This window comes from Erpetoichthys calabaricus, chromosome 17, assembly GCF_900747795.2.
Source record: "Erpetoichthys calabaricus chromosome 17, fErpCal1.3, whole genome shotgun sequence".
In the NCBI taxonomy this organism is placed as follows: Eukaryota; Metazoa; Chordata; class Cladistia; order Polypteriformes; family Polypteridae; genus Erpetoichthys; species Erpetoichthys calabaricus.
Genome location: NC_041410.2, coordinates 50,900,934 through 50,920,998, shown reverse-complemented (window position 1 = coordinate 50,920,998; position 20,065 = coordinate 50,900,934). Strand labels below are relative to the sequence as shown.

At 38.9% G+C, this 20,065-nt stretch overlaps 1 protein-coding gene across 3 annotated transcripts in view; it reads right to left on the bottom strand.

Annotated features, from left to right (window-relative positions):
- LOC114668250 (zinc finger protein 609-like) overlaps positions 1-20,065 on the bottom strand; it is a 281,456-nt gene that overhangs the window by 88,307 nt on the left and 173,084 nt on the right. For all 3 annotated transcript variants that reach the window (XM_028823923.2, XM_028823924.2, XM_028823926.2), the window contains one exon: positions 14,328-14,553. In XM_028823923.2, the coding sequence (XP_028679756.1) occupies positions 14,328-14,553 (226 nt within the window). The remainder of the gene's footprint in view (positions 1-14,327; positions 14,554-20,065) is intronic.

Sequence of the window (20,065 nt, the reverse complement as noted above, 5' to 3'; positions counted from 1 at the left end):
GAATAAAATTGATGAGCCACAGCATAAAGTTATGGGAAAGAGTAGTGGAAGCTAGGTTAAGAAGTGAGGTGATGATTAGTGAGCATCAGGATGGTGTCATCTCAAGAAAGAGCACCACAGATGCAATGTTTGCTTTGAGGATGTTGATGGAGAAGTTTAGAGAAGGCCAGAAGGAGTTGCATTGTGTCTTTGTGGACCTGGTGAAAGCATATGACAGGGTGCCTCGAGAGGAGCTATGGTATTGTATGAGGAAGTCGGGAGTGGCAGAGAAGTATGTAAGAGTTGTACAGGATATGTACGAGGGAAGTGTGACTGTGGTGAGGTCTGTGGTAGGAGTGACAGATGCATTCAAGTTGGAGTGGGATTACATCAGGGATCAGCTCTGAGCCCTTTCTTATTTGCAATAGTGATGGACAGGTTGACAGACTAGATTAGACAGGAGTCCCCGTGGACTATGATGTTTGCTGATGACATTGTGATCTGTAGTGAGAGTAGGGAGCAGGTTGAGGAGACACTGGAGAGGTGGAGATATGCTCTGGAGAGGAGAGGAATGAAGGTCAGTAGGAACAAGACAGAATACATGTGTGTAAATGAGAGGGCAGTCAGTGGAATGGTGAGGATGCAAGGAGTAGAGTTGGCGAAGGTGGATGAGGTTAAATACTTGGGATCAACAATACAGAATAATGTGGATTGTGGAAGAGAGGTGAAAAAGAGACTGCAGGCAGGGTGGAATGGGTGGAGAAGAGTGTCGGGAATAATTTGTGACAGACGAGTATCAGCAAGAGAAGAGTGAAAGGGAAGGTCTACAGGACGGTAGTGAGACCAGCTGTGTTATATGGGTTGACCAGAAAGCAGGAGACAGAGCTGGAGGTGGCAGAGTTAAAGATGCTAAGATTTGCACTGGGTGTGACAAGGATGGATAGGATTAGAAATGAGTACATTAGAGGGTCAGCTTAAGTTGGACGGTTGGGAGACAAAGTCAGAGAGGCGAGATTGCGTTAGTTTGGACATGTGCAGAGGAGAGATGCTGGGTATATTGGGAGAAGGATGCTAAGGATAGAGCTGCCAGGGAAGAGGAAAAGAGGAAGGCCTAAATGAAGGTTTATGGATGTTGTGAGAGATGACATGCAGGTGATGGGTGTAACAGAGCAAGATGCAGAGGAAAGAAAGCTATGGAAGAAGATGATCTGCTGTGGCAACCCCGAAGAAGAAGAAGGAGGAGGAGGAGGAGAAGCTGGAAGTAACTCACTTTTATCACAGATTGCTGGCACTATCTTTCTTAGAAACAGGAGGCAGGTTCTCTACTCAGTATACAGCAAATGGTATCGGCAGAGATTTCCTGCGAATAACAGCTAAAGCACAAACCAAGCCAGCTGCACAGCCAATTTCCAGCATACACCATATTTTCTACAAATCACACTTGGGAGATTTTTGCTAATCAGCACTACTTAGCACATGAGACAACACTAACCCTATGGACTTATCATTAAAATGGCTGCATTTGGGAAGCTTGCCACAAGTAAAAATGCTTATGGGAATGAAAGGCTGCATGTACAGGGGAACGAACCAGAGTGAGCTCTCGGATTTCGCTAAATATGGTAACCATAAGGAGGAAGACTACTTACATGCTTCAACTTGTGCCATGTTTACTCATATGGGATACCAACTCCCTTAACTTGTTTTGTCTGATTATTTTAATAAACCATTTTATTACATATAACCTAAAGGCACATTATAAAAAAGCTGACCAAAGCATAATCTTTAACAAGGAATGGAGTGTGTCAAGGAAATCAGACCCACTGATGCTGGTGCAATCTAGCTGCTGATATCACAGAAAGGCCAAGCTCAGAAAAAATTGTTAAATAGCATTGAAAGCTTCCACTCTTTAGGTGCAAAATTAAAAGATCATTCCCAAACAATAGAATTAGTGATGTTAATTTGACAAAATAAATCATAGATTACTTGAATGACGCCCATAACCAATGATTGATGTCCCTTTTTTGATTCATTGATTCCAGTTGTTCCATTGCAGGCAAGCAGCATTAGGAACAGGTTGATACAATTTACAGTTTCCACATAAATTGATTAGGCCTGAATCTATTTTTAAAACCATCAATTCTTTATTGCTTTGAGAAAGGTTTGCTAAAGTATTGTACTCTATGGCCAACTGCCTCATTCACAGATGGTTTTTGTTTAATTATGTGCGAGACTGTTGGTCAGCCTGACGGGGTTTCTGCCTTTTTATCAAAAATTACACTCATATCGTTATTTGTGAAGAAAATCAACTGGCTTATAACAACGTCACTAGATGTGGAGAATGAGCTCATTAAAATCTGTGTGGAGTGGAGGCAGGGGTAACCAGTAGAAGTTATTTGAAACTAGAATAAAGATTTATGATAAAGTGATCTTGATACCTGCGGTTTGTTTTTTTTTATTATTATTTTAACTATTTTTTTTGTATAGCATTCTTCACTAAGTGCAGGCGCAGAGCACCGTTAATAATTTTCAGTTAAAATACAAGTAAAAATGATACTAATTACTAAATACAGAACTGGCACACACATAAATGCAGATTCGTCAAAATGCATAAAGAACAAGGTAGAATTTATTAAATATAAATGGAATCCAACAATGTCTGTCCATTAATTAACTGATCAGCTGTGGCCAGCTGACAACTGTGGAGATTAAAACTGTAAAAAGTGAAAGTCAAAAACTAAGCCACAGTCCTGGAGACCTTGGCCAACTGGCCATCTACCCACACCTGGGCTGGCTGTTCAATCTGAGAACAGAGTGTGTCCATCCAATTACTCAAACACTCCTTTACCCAAAATCACTTTTCCATGCACAGGAGAGCAGCCTAGCAGTACAGAAGTTGCGCCAAGTGCCACATCAACATACAGAGAAGATTTTCTCTCAGCTTTCCAGGGTTAACACATTTACATTCATTTTTTGTTTTCTGTAAGTTACTTTAATTTATTCGTGTTTTCATATTATTACATATATTATACAAAGTAAGAGAGATGTCCACACTTGCTGCACAAAAGACTTGTTGACACACTGCATAGGTATCAACAGTGGGGGGAAAAAAAATTCAAAAGTAAGCCGCTGTTTTAAAAGGTATGAATGAAGACTATCACATCGATAGATAGAACTTTATTTGTCCGCAGGAGGAAGTTTGACTTTTTACAGAAGCTCTTTAAATAAATGCATAGACGGATAGATAAAAAATGTATACAATGTATACACACACTTTGGTCTGAACACACACCAGAATGATTATAAAGCAAGAAAATTCAAAAGAAAGAAAAGTTCTGACTTGGCTGTCACAGTCCCAGTGAGGCCTTATGCAGACACATTACTGTTGGTATAAAGGAGCACCTTGACACTTTTCTGCTGAACAATACATTGGCTGAAAGTCCTCAGTCTCGGTGTAGTCACCTTTCAAAATACACAAACTTCCTGGCAGTGAATAGAAAAGCAACTGAGGATGAGGATATACAAAACATAGGCAGTGCATGATCAAATCTTTCCATTTTGTTTTTGAGTGTCTGCTGTCATCTTTTTACATGGGAAAAAAAATCTGTTGATAAAAAACGTTTCAAAACATGGTGCCATCAGCATTTCCGAAAGTAAGAGAAGAGAGAGCAGGTGAAGACATACGAGAAATGTAGGATTGGCCGAGCCTCACAACAGAAGACTGGCAGGGCTGGTATGGAGCATTAGAGCCAGAGAACATAGAGGCTGTGGTCACCTCATATTTAGCTCCAAGAACTGATCATGCTGAGCCAGTCCCATCCTTGTATTGCCAACATGCAATGGCAAACAGTCAATCACCTGTGCACCACAGTTACTGATTTAGCTGTCAGCTGCCTTTGGCCACGCTAACATCTGACACTGCCATTTGCAGGATTCATTTTAACACACATGCATGCCCTGTAGAATGACCAGAGAATCGAGCATTATGAAAAGACAGATAGAGGGGAGCTTTAATGCTGCAACAAGTCTAAAGCCCAACATAACAAGTGACAATGATCTAATTGAAAGTTAGTCAAGTGTAGGACTGCAAGGATGGGCAACAACATAGATGCTTGTGTACAGTTGTTTCAAGAGGTGGACTCCTGCAAATCCCAGCAACTGGAAACAAAATTACCTAAATCAGTCAGGCTTGGAGGCTCTCAGAGGGACCACCACCACCTCCTACCCCCACCCCCCAAATATTTAAGATGTCTTAGCTTGAATGCTTTAATTGATCTTTTCAGTAAAAATCGACAGCCAACACTATAAAAACACACCACGGGTGATTGTAATGAAGCTGTGACTAGCTTTTAAACAGTGATATGGCCAAAAACAATAAGACACAGTCATTTCAGCAATAACCTACAATATCTCATAGCAAACACAACTGCAAGCCAAATCCAGAACACTAATCAGGTCACAGTCCATTTTTGTGCCTCTATTCCCTCTTCACGGCATTAGCATAAATATAGAAATATTTCAATCATGTGTGCCCCATACTGATGTTTTGCTGCTGTTAGGTTACAAAAGCTCAAAGAAACTGCACATTATGCATTGCAAGAAGCTAAACAGCTCATGCAATCTTTTAAAATGATTAGCATTTTACTAGGTAATGTCTTTTAAGAGTAGCACTTGAAATTTTATTTTGCATTTTAGCATTAGTGACAGTCTACTGCACCACAGCAGCTGTGAACACCGACCACATAAAGACGCTCTTAATGAGTTAAATTAAAAAGAAAAAAAGGATGCTTATTAGGCAACTAAGCAACTAATACTGAAGAGTGTATAATGATCTGCTAGAAGATCACAATGACCTAGAAGTGCCTTCTTTGTGAGTGTAAGCTGTTGAAAAGCAGTTGCAAATGGATTTTGGTTGGGAGGGCTGGCAAGCTTCCCAAGCTCAGCTCATTTAAAGGCCTTGTTAATTCAGTTGTTTTGCTTCTACTTTCGGTCTGCAGAGTCAGGGAACTCATCAGTGTCTTAGTATTTATCAAAGAACATGCATTCTTTCTTTGCTTTTTGTACCTACTATGGGATTCCATAAAATTTTAAACTTTCCATTCTTTTGTTAGAGCTGCTGCCAAGACACTTTCATATTCATCTGTTATATTGTTTTTTAACTGTAGTTATTATTTAATGTCCTGCCATGACAAGTGTTTTCCATTTTCTTTCTATTCTTGGTGTCCGTGGTGGCATGTGGTCTGCCTTGGAGTGGTTGCATCATCACATACAATGGACCAAATTTTCTGATATCTTCTGTCCAAATGCAATAATTGCCACCTGCTCACTTTTAGAATATGGCTCACATATTACAGTTAAAACTTGGATTTAAAACCATCCTGTGTGTGTTTATATTTTTTGTATACACATCAATAGTGCCATGTAAAAGCATTTAGGTGCTTGACCAAGTCTCTAAAATTACTCACTATCAATACCTACAATAAAATATCATTCTGTGAAGGTTTTTTTTTTTTTTTTTTTTTTTTTATTTCAAAGCACTGAAGGTCACAATTAGTTTAAGTGACATTGTTAGAAAAAAAATCTTTAGAAAAAACCACAAGGAAATAAGCAATACAGTGCACATTTTATTGTTTGCAACATTGAGTCACAGTGTTCATTTGGCTTTTTTGACATTGATCAACAAAGTGAAAAACAGATCTCTAAATTAATTACACACGAAACACAACATTATTGGTCAACTCCTTGTATACGACACATCTAAATCATCACTGTTGTAGCCAGTTGGTTTTTCAGCCACATAATTAGTTCAATGAAGGTATGGACGTTTCAATTCAATTGTAGTATAAATTCACATAATTTGGAAAGTCCAGCTTGTGGAGAGTCAGAATTGTAGCCTAACCCACGAGATGAAGACACAACAACACTCCAAGCAACTCCATGAAAAGGTGATTGAAAACCACAAGTCAGGGGACGGAGAGGAAAAAAAATTTCCAAGTCACTGAATATCCACTGAACATCCCTTGGTGTCCAGTTAATAAATGGAAAGGGTATGGCACAGCTGTAAAATCTGCCTACAGCAGATCACCCACAAAAACTGAGTGATCGTGCAGGAGGATAACTACTTAGGGAGGACACCAAGAATTTTAGGAGAACTCAGAAGCTACAGTGGCTGAGACTCGTGAGACTGTGTGGACAACAACCTGTTGCAGCTTTATAGAAGACTGGCAAAGAGAAAGCCATTGTTATACAGTTATTTAAAAAAAAGGAGAAATTGCCAGAAGACACATGGGAGACTCCGATATCAGCCAGAAGAAAGTTCTATGGTCCAATGAGACCAAAACAGAGTGTTTGGCAATAACACTAAATGTCATTTTTGGTATAAATCAGTGCACATGATCAAAAACACACCATCCCCACTGTGAAGGTTAGTGGTGACATTGTCATGTTGTAGAGAGGATTTTCCAGTGTAGACTCTGGAAGGCTTTTGAGAAGATAGGGTAAAACACTGGCACATCCTGGAGGAACACCTGACACAGTCTGCAAGAAACCCATGCTACAATGGAATGGTTTCAAAACAGCAATGTTAATGTCCTGGAGTGGCTGAGTCAGAGTGTTGATCTCAATCCACATGATAGTTTGTGGCTGGACCTAAAAAAGGCTGTTCACTCATGATCTCCATGCAACCTGGCAGAGCTTGGACAGTATCGCAAAGGATGGCAAAAAAAAACCAAAACAGCAGTGTCCAAATGTGCAAAACTGACAAGAGACCTCTGCACACAGACTCAAGGCTTTCATGGCTGCTGATCTGTTTTCACTTTGTCATTAAAGTCTCTTCTTTCTGTTCATCAATGTCAAAAAAGGTAAATTAAATCCATTGGGATTCAACGCTGTATAAAAATAAAATGTGAAAACTTCCAAGTATGTGAATTCTGATCACTGTGTATAATTCAACTGAATATAAAGAAATAAACAGTTTGTTAACAACCTGTTTGCACTTTTTCTGTTTCCTCAGTGTAATATTCTCTAATCTTCATGTCAATGTCCTTTTCTAAACTCAGTTTAGATATTTGTTAATGTGTTTTTATTTTGTGGTCCTCTTAATTTGCTTGTCTCTTTGGGTCTTTTTTTCAGAGTACTCTAATTTTCCCTTCCACAACCCAAACATCTCAGCTTTTGTAAAAATAACAAGCCTAAACTGATCTACCGTAAGGAACTATGGGTATATTACCAAATGCGCCCTGAATGGACTGCCAGCCCGCTAGGACTGATTTCTGTCTTGTGTCTGATTCTGCTGGAAATGGCCCTGGCTTTCTGTGATGTTAAGTGAGATTAAAGTACTTGAAGATGGATGAATGGATGGATGCAATTTCATTTTTTATTTTAGAATATTCAACATTTTAACGTATTCGTTAATTGAAATATGTAAAGCATTAACTGAAGAAGCAAATTATAAAAGACAAAGACTGAGCAACAAATTTAACTGCTAACAAGCAGCACGGTTGGGTGTAATATCAATTATTTACAATTTACTTTTACAGTTTACCACCATTTTCAGCACTGTAATGGAAAGTGTTAATTGTAAAAACCATAAACTAAAAAGAACAAAATAACAAGTTAGATAAAACATCTGCATGTGATCACAGCAGCCAGAAACAACCATGAATAAGACACTATGCACGCATCCACACTGGGTGGCAAATGACCTGATAGGTACCTCTACAAATACCATGGCTTAGAGTAAAACTAAACCCATGCCAGTGTAATCAAGAGGGAGCAGGGAGCAAACCAAACAATCTCTGTGCCACCAAAAAAGGCAAAAATGTGTTTTCTCTTGCATGAAGAAGATGTGCATTAGGCATGTCCAGTGTGCAGCATTTTGCACTGCAATGTTATGCAGTCCTGCTTTGCACTTGATGTTCTGGATCACCAAAACATTATAAATTTAAAATAAATGAATGAAATATTACTAGATAGATAGATAGATAGATAGATAGATAGATAGATAGATAGATAGATAGATAGATAGATAGATAGATAGATAGATAGATAGATAGATAGATAGATAGATAGATAGATAGATAGATAGATAGATAGATAGATAGATAGATAGATACTTTTATTAATCCCAAGGGGAAATTCACAAATACTAGAAAGCCATTGAAAGATCAAACCTGCTAAATGTGCAGTATAGTCCCAGAGATGCAACTGTAAGATGCATAAATCTTCATTCATATGGAAAGTGTACGTCATTTTCCACTTATAAGCTCATCCCTTGAACTCTAATTACAGGTATGAACCATGAACTAGCTCTGGCTTGTACTTTTATATTTGCTTCACATTAAAATTACCAAGTGTGAATGATCATAATTAAGTCTTAAATTAATATAATATCGGTCATGTCAGTCAGTCATTATCCAACCCGCTATATCCTAACACAGGGTCACGGGGGTCTGCTAGAGCCAATCCCAACCAGCACAGGGCGCAAGGCAGGAACAAACCCCAGGCAGGGCGCCAGCCCACCGCAGGGCACACACACATACCAAGCACACACTAGGGACAATTTAGGATCGCCAATGCAACTAACCTGTATGTCTTTGGACTGTGGGAGGAAACTGGAGCACCCGGAGGAAACCCACGCATACACAGGGAGAACATGCAAACTCCACACAGGGAGGACCCGGGAAGCGAATCCAGGTCTCCTAACTGTGAGGCAGCAGCACTACCACTGCGTCACCATGCCGCCCTTAATATAATATATACCTTGTAAATCCCTAGAAAAGCTGTATCAGCATGTTAAAAATGTATTCTTACAACCAGATTCAAACAAATGTAGCCAAAGTATTAAAGTCCAAAATAGTAAAAGATTAAATCAAAACAAACCTACAGAGGGGCAAGATGAAAGTTACCTGTAATATTAAACTCATACTTCCTTAGCATGTTTTACTCTGGCATTTAACATTCTCCAAAATATAATTTAGCTTTAGCATAGCTACAAGACACAAAAAGCTATGAGTTTTAAGGAAAATGTAACAGAACTGGAGAAATCACATTAATTAGCAAGGCTGGCATTCCTTTCTTCTACTGATAAGGTGAGGTAATTACACTCAGAGTACCTCAAGAAAGAAGGCAAGGAGTCATCATCAGGTTGCCAAATAGGGGAAACCTGGCCAACTGCAACAACTGGCGTGGGATAACGCTCCTCTCTGTCCCTGGGAACGTCTTCAGTACAATTCTTCTCTGGCAATTGCGATGTGCAGTTGGCTCCATGAAAAGCAAGCCAGATTCCGCAGTGGATGATTCTGTGTGGAGCAGATGTTTGTCCCGCGGTATCGAGCTGCAGCAAAATCTGACTATCAATTTTATCAGCTTTACTAAGGCTTCAATAGTAACCATTGACGAAAACTATGGAATACTATACACTCATATGGCATCCCTCAATGATTTGTTAACATCTTCCGGAATATCTACCATCAGTCAAGCTGCAGTGTTTGCACCGACCAAGGTGTCTCTGAGTTCTTCCAGGTTGATAGAGGCGTGAGCCAAGGGTGTGTGCTATCGCCATTCCTCTTCCTCCTGGCCATGGACTTCACCATGTGACTCTCTCTTCCTACTGACAACTTTGGGCTGCTGTGATGAGATTGGCTGAGGCTTGCAGACTTGGAATTTCCTGACAATACTGCCTTGCTCAGAGTCACTTAGCGAGCACTCGGTGGGGTACACAGTGGCACTGAAGCATGAGGTGGCAAAAGGTAAGTTGTGAATCAGTACATTGAAAAGCAAGACGCTAGAACGTGGTACCAGACAAGGATGTCCCTTGTCACCACTGCTGTTTGCAATCGCTATTGAACTACTGGCGGTTCACTGTCAAAATTCCTATCAGATAAAGGGGATTATCAGAGGACTGGAACAGAAAATTTCTCTATATGCAGATGATATGGTTTTATATATATCAGACCCAGAAAACACTGTGCCTGCAGTTTTAACAGCACTCACAGAATTTCAAAAGATATCTGGTCTTAGAATTAATCTGAATAAAAGTATACTCTTTCCAGTGAACTCACAAGCATATAATATTAAATTAGACACCCTACCTTTTACCATAGCAGATCAATTTAAATACCTAGGGGTAAATATCACAAGTAAACATAAAGCTCTTTATCAACAAAATTTTGCCGTCTCTATGGAAAAAATTAAGCAAGACTTGCATAGATGGTCAACCCTTCATCTCACGCTAGCCGGAAGAATTAACGTTCTTAAGATGAATATCCTTCCTAAACTTCTTTTTTTATTTCAAAACATTCCAACATATATCAATAAATCATTTTTTAAGCAATTAGATTCAACAATAACCTCATTCATTTGGAACTCAAAACACCCACGTATCCGAAGAGCGACCCTACAAACACCTCAGGAAGAAGGTGGCATGGCTTTACCTAATTTTCAGTTTTATTACTGGGCAGCAAATATACAAGCCATAAAAACCTGGACACAAAAAAATGAACATACACAGGCTTGGTTTGCAATAGAAGTAAAATCCTGTAGTACTTCTTTATACACCCTGCTTTGTGCCCCAATAAATGCAAGTTATCGTCAATATACTAATAAGCCAATTGTGCTTTACTCACTCAGAATATGGAACCAACTTAGAAAGCATTTTAAGATGGAAAATCTTTAATCCATGGCACCTCTGCAAGAGAACCACCTCTTTCAACCCTCGCAAACATATCCAGTTTTTAATACCTGGAAAAGTTTTGGGATTAAAATGCTCAGAGATCTTTATATAGACAACATATTTGCATCTTTTGAACAATTACGTTCCAAATTCAACCTCCCAGCTACACATTTCTTTCACTATCTTCAAATTAGAAATTCTGTTAAACAGAAACAGCCCGATTTTCCTCATCTCGTACCCTCCACCATGCTGGAAAAAATACTGCTCAATTTCGAGGAATTAAACACCATTTCCACATTATATAAAGTCTTATTAGAGTCCCTACCTTTCAAAGACCCAAGAGGACATTGGGAAGAAGATCTCTTAATCAATATATCAGAAAAGGAGTGGAAGGTAGCAAAGCAGAGAATTCACTCGAGCTCCATATGTGCAAAGCATAGAATTATTCAACTAAAAATTATATATACAGCTCATCTGTCTTGCTTAAAACTGTCCAAAATGTTTCCAGGGCAAGATCCAACCAGCGAACGCTGCAACCAAGCTCCTGCCTCACTGGGTCACATGTTTTGAGCCTGCACCAAACTAACATCATTTTGGACCAAAATTTTTAAGTGCCTTTCAGACAGCCTTGGGGTCATAATCCCTCCTAACCCATTAACAGTGGAGAAGGACAAGCAAACGGTGATTGCATTCACTACACTTTTGGCACACAGACTTATTTTGTTAAATTGGAAGAATCATAACTCTAATCTGATATGTCAGTGGGAAACCGATGTTTTATATTATTTTAAATTGGAAAAAATGAAATTCTCAGTTAGAGGATCTGTACAGAATTTTTTTAAAACCTGGCAGGATCTAATCAATATTATTTTAGAATAAGAGAAATAACTATTACCGCATTTAATTGCCTTCTCCATTTTTTATTTACCTATATATATTTCTTCCTTTCTTTTGTTTATTGTTGCCTTATTAAAAAGCCCTAAGCAATTCTCCTTTGGCTAAGCTCTCCTTCTCAGGGGAGGGGTTTGATTTGTCTTCAATTTTTTTTTTGTTATAAATTGATCTCTTTGTATGGAATGATTACAATAAAATTAATAAATAAAATTTAAAAAAAAAAAGAAAAGCAAGACTCTATGTATAGGGAACTCCAACATCAACACCCCCCCCCCCCCCCCCCCCCAAAAAATCTATATTGGTCAAAAGCACTTCAAGGAAGTGGACCACTTCACTTACCTCAGTAGCATTGTGGCAACAGGATGGATGGATGGATGGATGGATACTTTATTAATCCCGATGGGAAATTCACAATGACTATGACACCTTTGTTGGACTGGAAAGGCTTTGGCTATTATGCGCCGCTTGGGGCCTATCTGGAAATCTAACAGCCTCACAATACCAACTAAAATCAGTCTTCTGAATTTCATTGTAATTCCTACCGCTACCCATGCCGGTAAATTGTGGAAGGCAACTACTACCATTGCAATATGCCTAAATGTACTCCAGCCAAGGTGCTTCCGATGGATCCTTCGCATCTCATACCAAGACCACGATAGAAATGAAGGATTATATCGTCGAACCACCACTCGTCCTCTAGCTGATATTGCTACTGATTTTGGTTTGCGGGCCACATTCTACCCATGCGCACAGAATGCCTACCAAATGTAGCCGTGCTGTGGAAGCCAGTGCATTGAAAACAGAAGCTAGAGCGACTGAGGCAAACAGAGCAGTGCACATTTCTCAAAGACCTTTGTGCAGTCAACTTGGCATGGGATGAAGCCAAAGCCGCTGCTGCTGACTGGGCTCAATGGCAATCGCTTGCTGTATAATGCGCCGCCTGGCACAGGAGGAACTAAATCTAAGCTAAGTCTAAGACCAATGTGCAGGACAACAGACACATTGTAACACATAGTCAGGCTAAGCAGAGAAGTAAATGGTAACAACCAGAACATGCACTCACCAAATATAGCCCTGGTAATTTTATTAAGTAGTAGTAGTCTAGGAGGTTATGGAAGAAGATGATCCGCTGTGGCAACCCCTAACGGGAGCAGCCGAAAGAAGAAGAAGTAGTAGTAGTCTAGGAGGAAACTGACCAAAAAATATCTAACTTACATGACAGGAAATGACTGACAACAAGCAAATACCTGCCTCAGGCAAGCTGGAATGACCAATAAGATGGCTTCAATGTAGCTATTGTACATAAGATATTATAAAATAAATATTCTTGTTGAGCAAGCAGAGCATGTTAAAATGCTATGTGACGTTCTGGGTTGGCTTCATTTTCCAGTTTACTTTGGGGTGTCTCTTGCACCCACATCATCGATACCATAACCAAGATGAACCAGACAGATGAGGACACATACTGTACATTCCAGACATAGGGTAGGTGCAAAAATGAATAGTGTTTTTGCTATAAACAAATTCAATGTGTCCAAATAAAAGTGCAGTACTCCATCCATTATAAATAAATAATTCAATATAACAAAGTGCTGGTGGAGGTTAAAACAAGTCCAATAAATAATCCTTTAAAAGTGAAGTTAAAATTCTCAGGCAGGAAGCTGTCCTTTAAAAATTCTGGAGTGTTCCTTTAAAACTGACAACTCCTCAGCTTACTCCCAAACGGGACCTTACAGCCGAGGAGATGCCTAACCTACAGTTCAGCCAACCTTCTGCGCCAAGTTTGGATCCCTGCAGTCCCTGGCTCCCAGCAGGGCACCACGCTGAGCCTCCAACTCCCCAACTCCTGCTACCAGGCTCAAGTCCCTGTAGACCATGACCCCCTGCCAATGAAACCACACCAAGGCTTCCGTTACCCCTGCAGCACTCGCTGCCTCTCTCCAGACTTATGTGGCAAGCCGCTACATCGAGCATGACGTTACTCCATCTCCTGGAGATGCTCAGCTGGGGTGACCCTCAGAAGCCCCAAGCATCAACCTCACGCTCCACAAGGGACTCTTCTCCTGGCAGCCTGCCTGCCTTCTCTGTCTCTGGCTCTGTCCCATTCCTGCCTGCTTCTCTGGTTTCTCTAACCACTATTATCTTGTTTGTGCCAATCTTTCATCTCACCCACCCCCTGATCCATCCGCTTATGCACATTTATGTGGCATGATCAGCCAGAACCTCATTTAAATACAGATCGAAATGTACTCGGACACACCCGTTGCCAACTGGAGCCTGCACTTTTTTGGGGACCAATTATTTATTTAAATTTTGTCCAGATCCACGGACCACCTATGACATGCTGTCATAAATGTGCCCATCATGATGTGTTTACTGGGACTAGAATAAAGGCAATGTAGGAAGGTGATTGTGATTAACCAGTAGGATGAACCATTTGCTTGTTTGCTGCAGAGTCTGAAAGTCAACACCTTAGAAGAAGAGCTATGACCCTGACCTGACTCTGCCTGTCTGACTTTCGCTTGTTCCCAGCACCCACCTGTGTCTCGTTTCCTGACCAGGTGTAAACATTTCCGTATCAGTTTGCATCACCTTCTGCAATGCTGGCTGACAACAGTACGATTGTGCACACACACACACCCCAAAACTTCAGCCAGCTTTTAATAAAAAGGGGTCTTTTCACTTTGGGCCAGAACCTAATATCATTTTCCTTGCTTTATTACAGATATCATTATACATTGAAAAAAATTAACCAGTAAGTACAAATCTCAGTAATAAAACCTACCATCTTCCGTTTCCTGCCAAACAATGCCTTCAAGGTTTACACTGGTCCCAGGTTCACAGGGTCCTAAGCACTCAGGGTCTGTTGCCAAGGCAACATCTGAAGTATTCACTGCGACAGACCTCGTGCGGACCATAATCTGCTCACAAGAGGAGGTGATGTCGCTGTTTCCCACAGTTGCCAAGAGATGCAGTGGAGGAGGGGCAGGTGTAGATACGGGAGACTCCATCTGTTGGGTTCAAGAAATAAGAAAACAGCTGTGAGAAACGAACAATATTAAATAATAGGGAAAAAAACAAAAGTGACTGTCTGCGTATCTTTGTTTGACTCTTACTGCATTACTAGCTTGACTGATTTATGATGCGACTTTAAAAACAAACCAAGAAAAGCATTCAAAAGAATGCGTTTACTCCCTGCATAAAATTTTATGTTAATGATTTAACTTCAGATTAATTTTGCAATAAATCATAAATTCTTGAATCCACTTAATCCATTCCAGGGGAGTCAATTGCCTATCACAGAAGCATCAAGCACAAGACTAGAGCCGCTCCTGGACAGACTACCAGCTCAACAGAGGCAACAAACCCCAAGCATCACCAATTTGGGCTTGATCCACACTAACACAGATACATTTGAAAATGCCTGTTTTAATTAATTTTGGTCTTCCGTCCACAACGGAACTGTGCTTTCAGACAGTGAAAACAAATCTTTTGAAAAATCCTCTCTGAAATGTATAAATTTGAAAATACTGGGTCTCCCATAGCAGTATGGATGAGCAAAATGGAAAGTGATGATGTAGGATTGTGATGTGGCTAGGAACTGACTTCATTATTGTGATGAGGCCCTCTGTTATCTCAGTTTCACTGTGGGGCCAGTCGTTTTTTCTAACTTCTTAAATAGTTCTCTGAATTTTTTATGGTAGAACTTTTTTTTATGGCAATTATATACTTGTTTACTATTTGTAAGTGTTCACACAACATTGTCTGTATAGCAAAAAGTGTTTTTGTTCTTTTGGCATTCATTTTGATTTAACCTGACTGGGTTGCTGGTGTTGTTGCTTCAGATGTCAAGGAATGACTAATTACCAGACTCTGTGACAACTTTCCAGCACAGGTGCACATTTCCAAAATATTGCAAGCTTGCCCATTTTTCTGACAGTCAATAACATACGGCCTAACAGAGCCCAGGTATGGCGAGTTCAGCCAAAATCTCAGTCCTTTGTCCTATTCAAACCAAGAGAGGTGCCTTTCTTTTGTTTGTGAGGTTCATAACGCTTGCACTCTGTATTTCACACAGCTACATTATATGCATTGTGTGGCCAGTTTGATTTTGATCGGATGAATCTTAGACTGGTTGGACTGTGTTGTTGGGTATGTCAGACTACATGACTAGTTTTCAGGAGCACGCACCGCAACTGCTCCCGACTTGCTAAGACTATGTAAATGAAGACTGTAACTGAAAATCACTGGGAAAACGATGTAATATGGCAGAGCCTTTAGAACCACTGCCCTTGGCCAGCAAGCCATGCCTGACTAATAAGGAAACATTACACATTTTCGGAGTGGATAAGAAAAAAAATCAGAAAACAATTCAAACACACAGTGGGGACAGAAAACTTAAAATATAAGTGGCATACAACTTATCTGTATTAGTATGGATTAAGCCTTTGAGTTAACCTAACTGTACATCTTTGGCTATGTTCGAAGAAAATCTGGAGTGCCCAGACGAAAAACATATGCAGTCCAGGAGAGAATATATCAACACCAGGCCTTCGAGTGGAATTTTGAACCCAAAATACTGGATCCATGAGGCAAAGGCAAAAGCCACCGCAGCCTACATAACATATTCTATATATAGAAAAATAGGAAAACAAAACAACGATTACTGTAAAAAATTGAATACTTTTTTTTGAGAGAGAGAGAGAGAGAGAGAGAGAGAGAGAGAGAGAGAGAGAGAGAGAGAGAGAGAGGTGGGGCTGTCATATCTAAGAGTGCCAGCAGGAGTTGGCAGGTATACCAAGAGTCTGTGAAGCATTCTGTACCGGTGAGAGTTGAACAGTAGTGTGAAGCACCTGTGTTTTCATCATCAAAGAGAGCCCTTTTGTAACTTTTGGAAAAGACACACTCTTCTGGAATACTTAAGCTATATTTTAAAATATAAAACCGCAAAACTTGGCATTTTAGATTACAGACTGCAAGAAACAAGTTGCCCAATTAAAAAGACGTTTGTTTAAAAGTAGGAATTGGCTTTAATCAAAAAAATTGGCTGAAGCAAAAAACAACAGTCATAAGTACACTTGAGGACAAGGTTTTGGATTAATTGAATTCAAGGCCATTTGAATGTGCATTCTTTATTTCAACTTTTACTGAACAATGATATATATATCATTTTTTGTGGAGCGATTTGCCTGTGATTGTGTAAAATGTAACTTACAAGTGCTTAGTAACCATTATTCACACAACAGCAGTGCTAAGCATCAGGTTACAAGTATACAGTATGATTCAAAATATAAGGGGTTTTACAAATGAAGAAGAGAACTTTCAGTTCATCAAGCTTGTTTGGTTAGCTAACAGCAAAGTTCTCCCAGAATTTGAAAAACTGTCAATGTTCTTGTTTCAGTAGTTTGTCCAAGGTTCCTATAACAAGAAGCAGGCATAGCTTTCTTCTTAATTTCCTTGTCCTTAATTTTAGCATTCATTATTCATTCATTATTTTAAGTTTAGCATTCATTATTTAATGGGAACAGTGAAACAATTTATTTCTGTCAATAGGCAATTAGATTCAATTTAGAATATTATCACAATATTTGCCTCCATCATAAAACTAATTGATTGGGTAAAACATTTAAGAAAGTCTACTAGGTTAGCCAGAAGATGAATCGGCACCCCTTCCAGAGTTTTCTACAGCCTTCTATATTACACACAACCTCATGAAAAACTTGAGATAAAAGACTTATTAAATATGTATAGAAGACATACATAAATATGCAAAATACAGCATCAACCACATGGAACACGCACCAGAAATAAGCATGCAAGAGCAGACTCTCTCTGCAGACAGATTTTAAAAATGGATACATAAACACATGCGGTCACTAAAATGCTGCCATTGTACTTCACAATTCAGAGTTCTGGAGACAACAGACCTGGGATTAAAATCAGAAAGTCACAAGATCAAAACGCAATTCTACCACATTTTAGGTGTGTTAATAATTTGCTTCCTTTGTTTGTTAACACTGGATTGATTTTAAATCAGTGACTACAACAAAAGAATAAATCTTATATGTAAAGTCACCATGATAAGGCTTATTTATGTATTTTTTCCCAACTACTTTTTGACCTTTAGAAATGTTATACATGTAGTTGTTAGCGCTTTGAAGACCAAGAAATCTATTGATAATATTTATTTTTATCACAGCGTTTTTACTAGTTTTAAATACAATTCCTATGTCGTCCTGTGGATTATTTTGTTTTTTTAGGGGCACCACTATTCTAGGATAATTCTATTAATGGCTTCTATGCTGCTAATAGGCTTAATAACTGAAAGTGTGTGACATGCGACATTATTACCACTGAACATAAAAACCAGTGCCTTAAACTTCATGAAGATTTATATTCACATAAGAGTCTCTTTCTTATTGTTTGTTTCTAAGCAACTACTTATGACAAGTTTTTCTGTCCTCTGACTATGAATTATGTCTGACTTTTTTCCCCTGATATCTGGTTATGTGAGTTTTGTTTTTTGTCTTACAACTTGCTGCTCTATTATTTGACCACAATTCTGACATCATGTCTTTATATTTTTTTATTTAAATTTAAGTTTCAGGGACAATAACCCCTGCTTGCAATCTGAACTGTTTTTGCCTTTTCTCGATTCCATTCTCCCCCTCAGACCTTCTGCTGCACTGTGGAAGCAGTACATACAGTAACATTTACACCACATTCATTACTAAAAAAAAAAAAAATGGCAACAGCCATGGAACCACATAAAAGGGATGGCAAGATCACAAAGTGGTGGGCACAACTCCTCAGCTCAACTGTCAACCTGGACACTTCCTGTAAGGACTTCACATTCCACTGCACATTCTCCATATAGGTGGGTGCATTTCAGTCCCAAAATCCAAAATTAAATGTCTTGTGTTATTTGGTGACACATGGACAAGGGTGTGTGTTTAATTGTGAATGTGTGTGAGAGAACGTACACCATGCCATGCTACTACTCCATCTAGGATTGTTTCCTGCTCATGCCTGATGCTGCAGATAACATGTTCCAGCTCCCAGTGACCCCGAATTGAGATTGTTTGTGAATTGAAGGACAGCGTGATTCACATTAACTAGAAGCTTCTAAAGCAGCAAGTTGAATTTCCATCCCAAAGTGTGTGATTATTTCTTTATGCACACTATGGCCAAGTGATAATGGGCTAGAACATTCAAGAGTGTTGCTCTGAATTTATTTTTTAAATCATAACATTCTTCATGAGAAATAACAGGTTTTATTCTTACAGACTTCATAGCTATGACAAAACCTGTCATGCATTTAAGTGAAAGTCACACTCCATAAATGAAGTTGAAAGCAGACGCTCAGCATAAATTATAGCTATTTTTCCTCACCATCAGTAGGAATTCAACAAGCAAGAGGCTGACAGATGTATCTTTAAGATGCAAAAAGCACATCTTACAACAACATGTCATGCTTTTCCACAGAAAAGAGAAAAAAAAAGGCATAAAACACACAAACGAGAATACCACATTTGTATCTGTGTAGGGCAGACGGATGACACTTTAGATTTCACAAATTTGAATCTTGCACATGTACAGTATTCTAAAGCAGCATAACAGAATAAAACTAAAAGTGCAATGCATTGTATTATTACATGCATTAGAAAATACATTCCAAATAATACCAAATAGGCCCAACTGAGTATGTGTACATGCATACATACTTGTAGCTAGAGATCCATAAAGGGAGAAAATAAGTCATGTATCTTAAAACAGATTTTTATTTTTAAACTTGACAACCAACCAGATGCCAACATCAGAGGAAAAACAGGTAACCACACCAGATAAGAGTGTTTATCACAAGGAATGTTATGCAGACAAAAATACTACACTTTTCCAAAACCACCCTTCATCACATACACGGAGTTGTGTTAGGACTTTATTCAAAAGGTTTAACATCCATTGTAACACAATGGACACAAAAAGGAATGAAAGACATTATCTTTTTTCTTCTGTTCACATCAAACGTTTATTAAACAATATAGGAGATGCCATAGACCTCAGCAAACAGTAGACACCACCTTGGTACCCCACTACACATACAACACCCTCCCTTATCATTGTGTCGTGTCAGAATGTATAGTACTACCCTCCAGCTGCTACACATTGCCTTTGATTCCTGTATGTCTAATCATTTTCCTCTGATGACAAACTTTCGCTTCAGTACATATATTCACACACACACATACATACATACACACACACACACACACACACATATATATATATATATATATATATATATATATATATATATATATATATATATATATATATATATATATATATATATATATATATATATAGGGACGTGGCAAAACTTTAATTTTTATATTTAATACCAATACCAGTCAAATTTTATAATACTCAATACAAAAACAAAAATCCACTTCACCACCTTTTTAATAAACTACATCTTTTATTCAAGTGAACACTACTGTGCCCTTTTACAATATAAACATA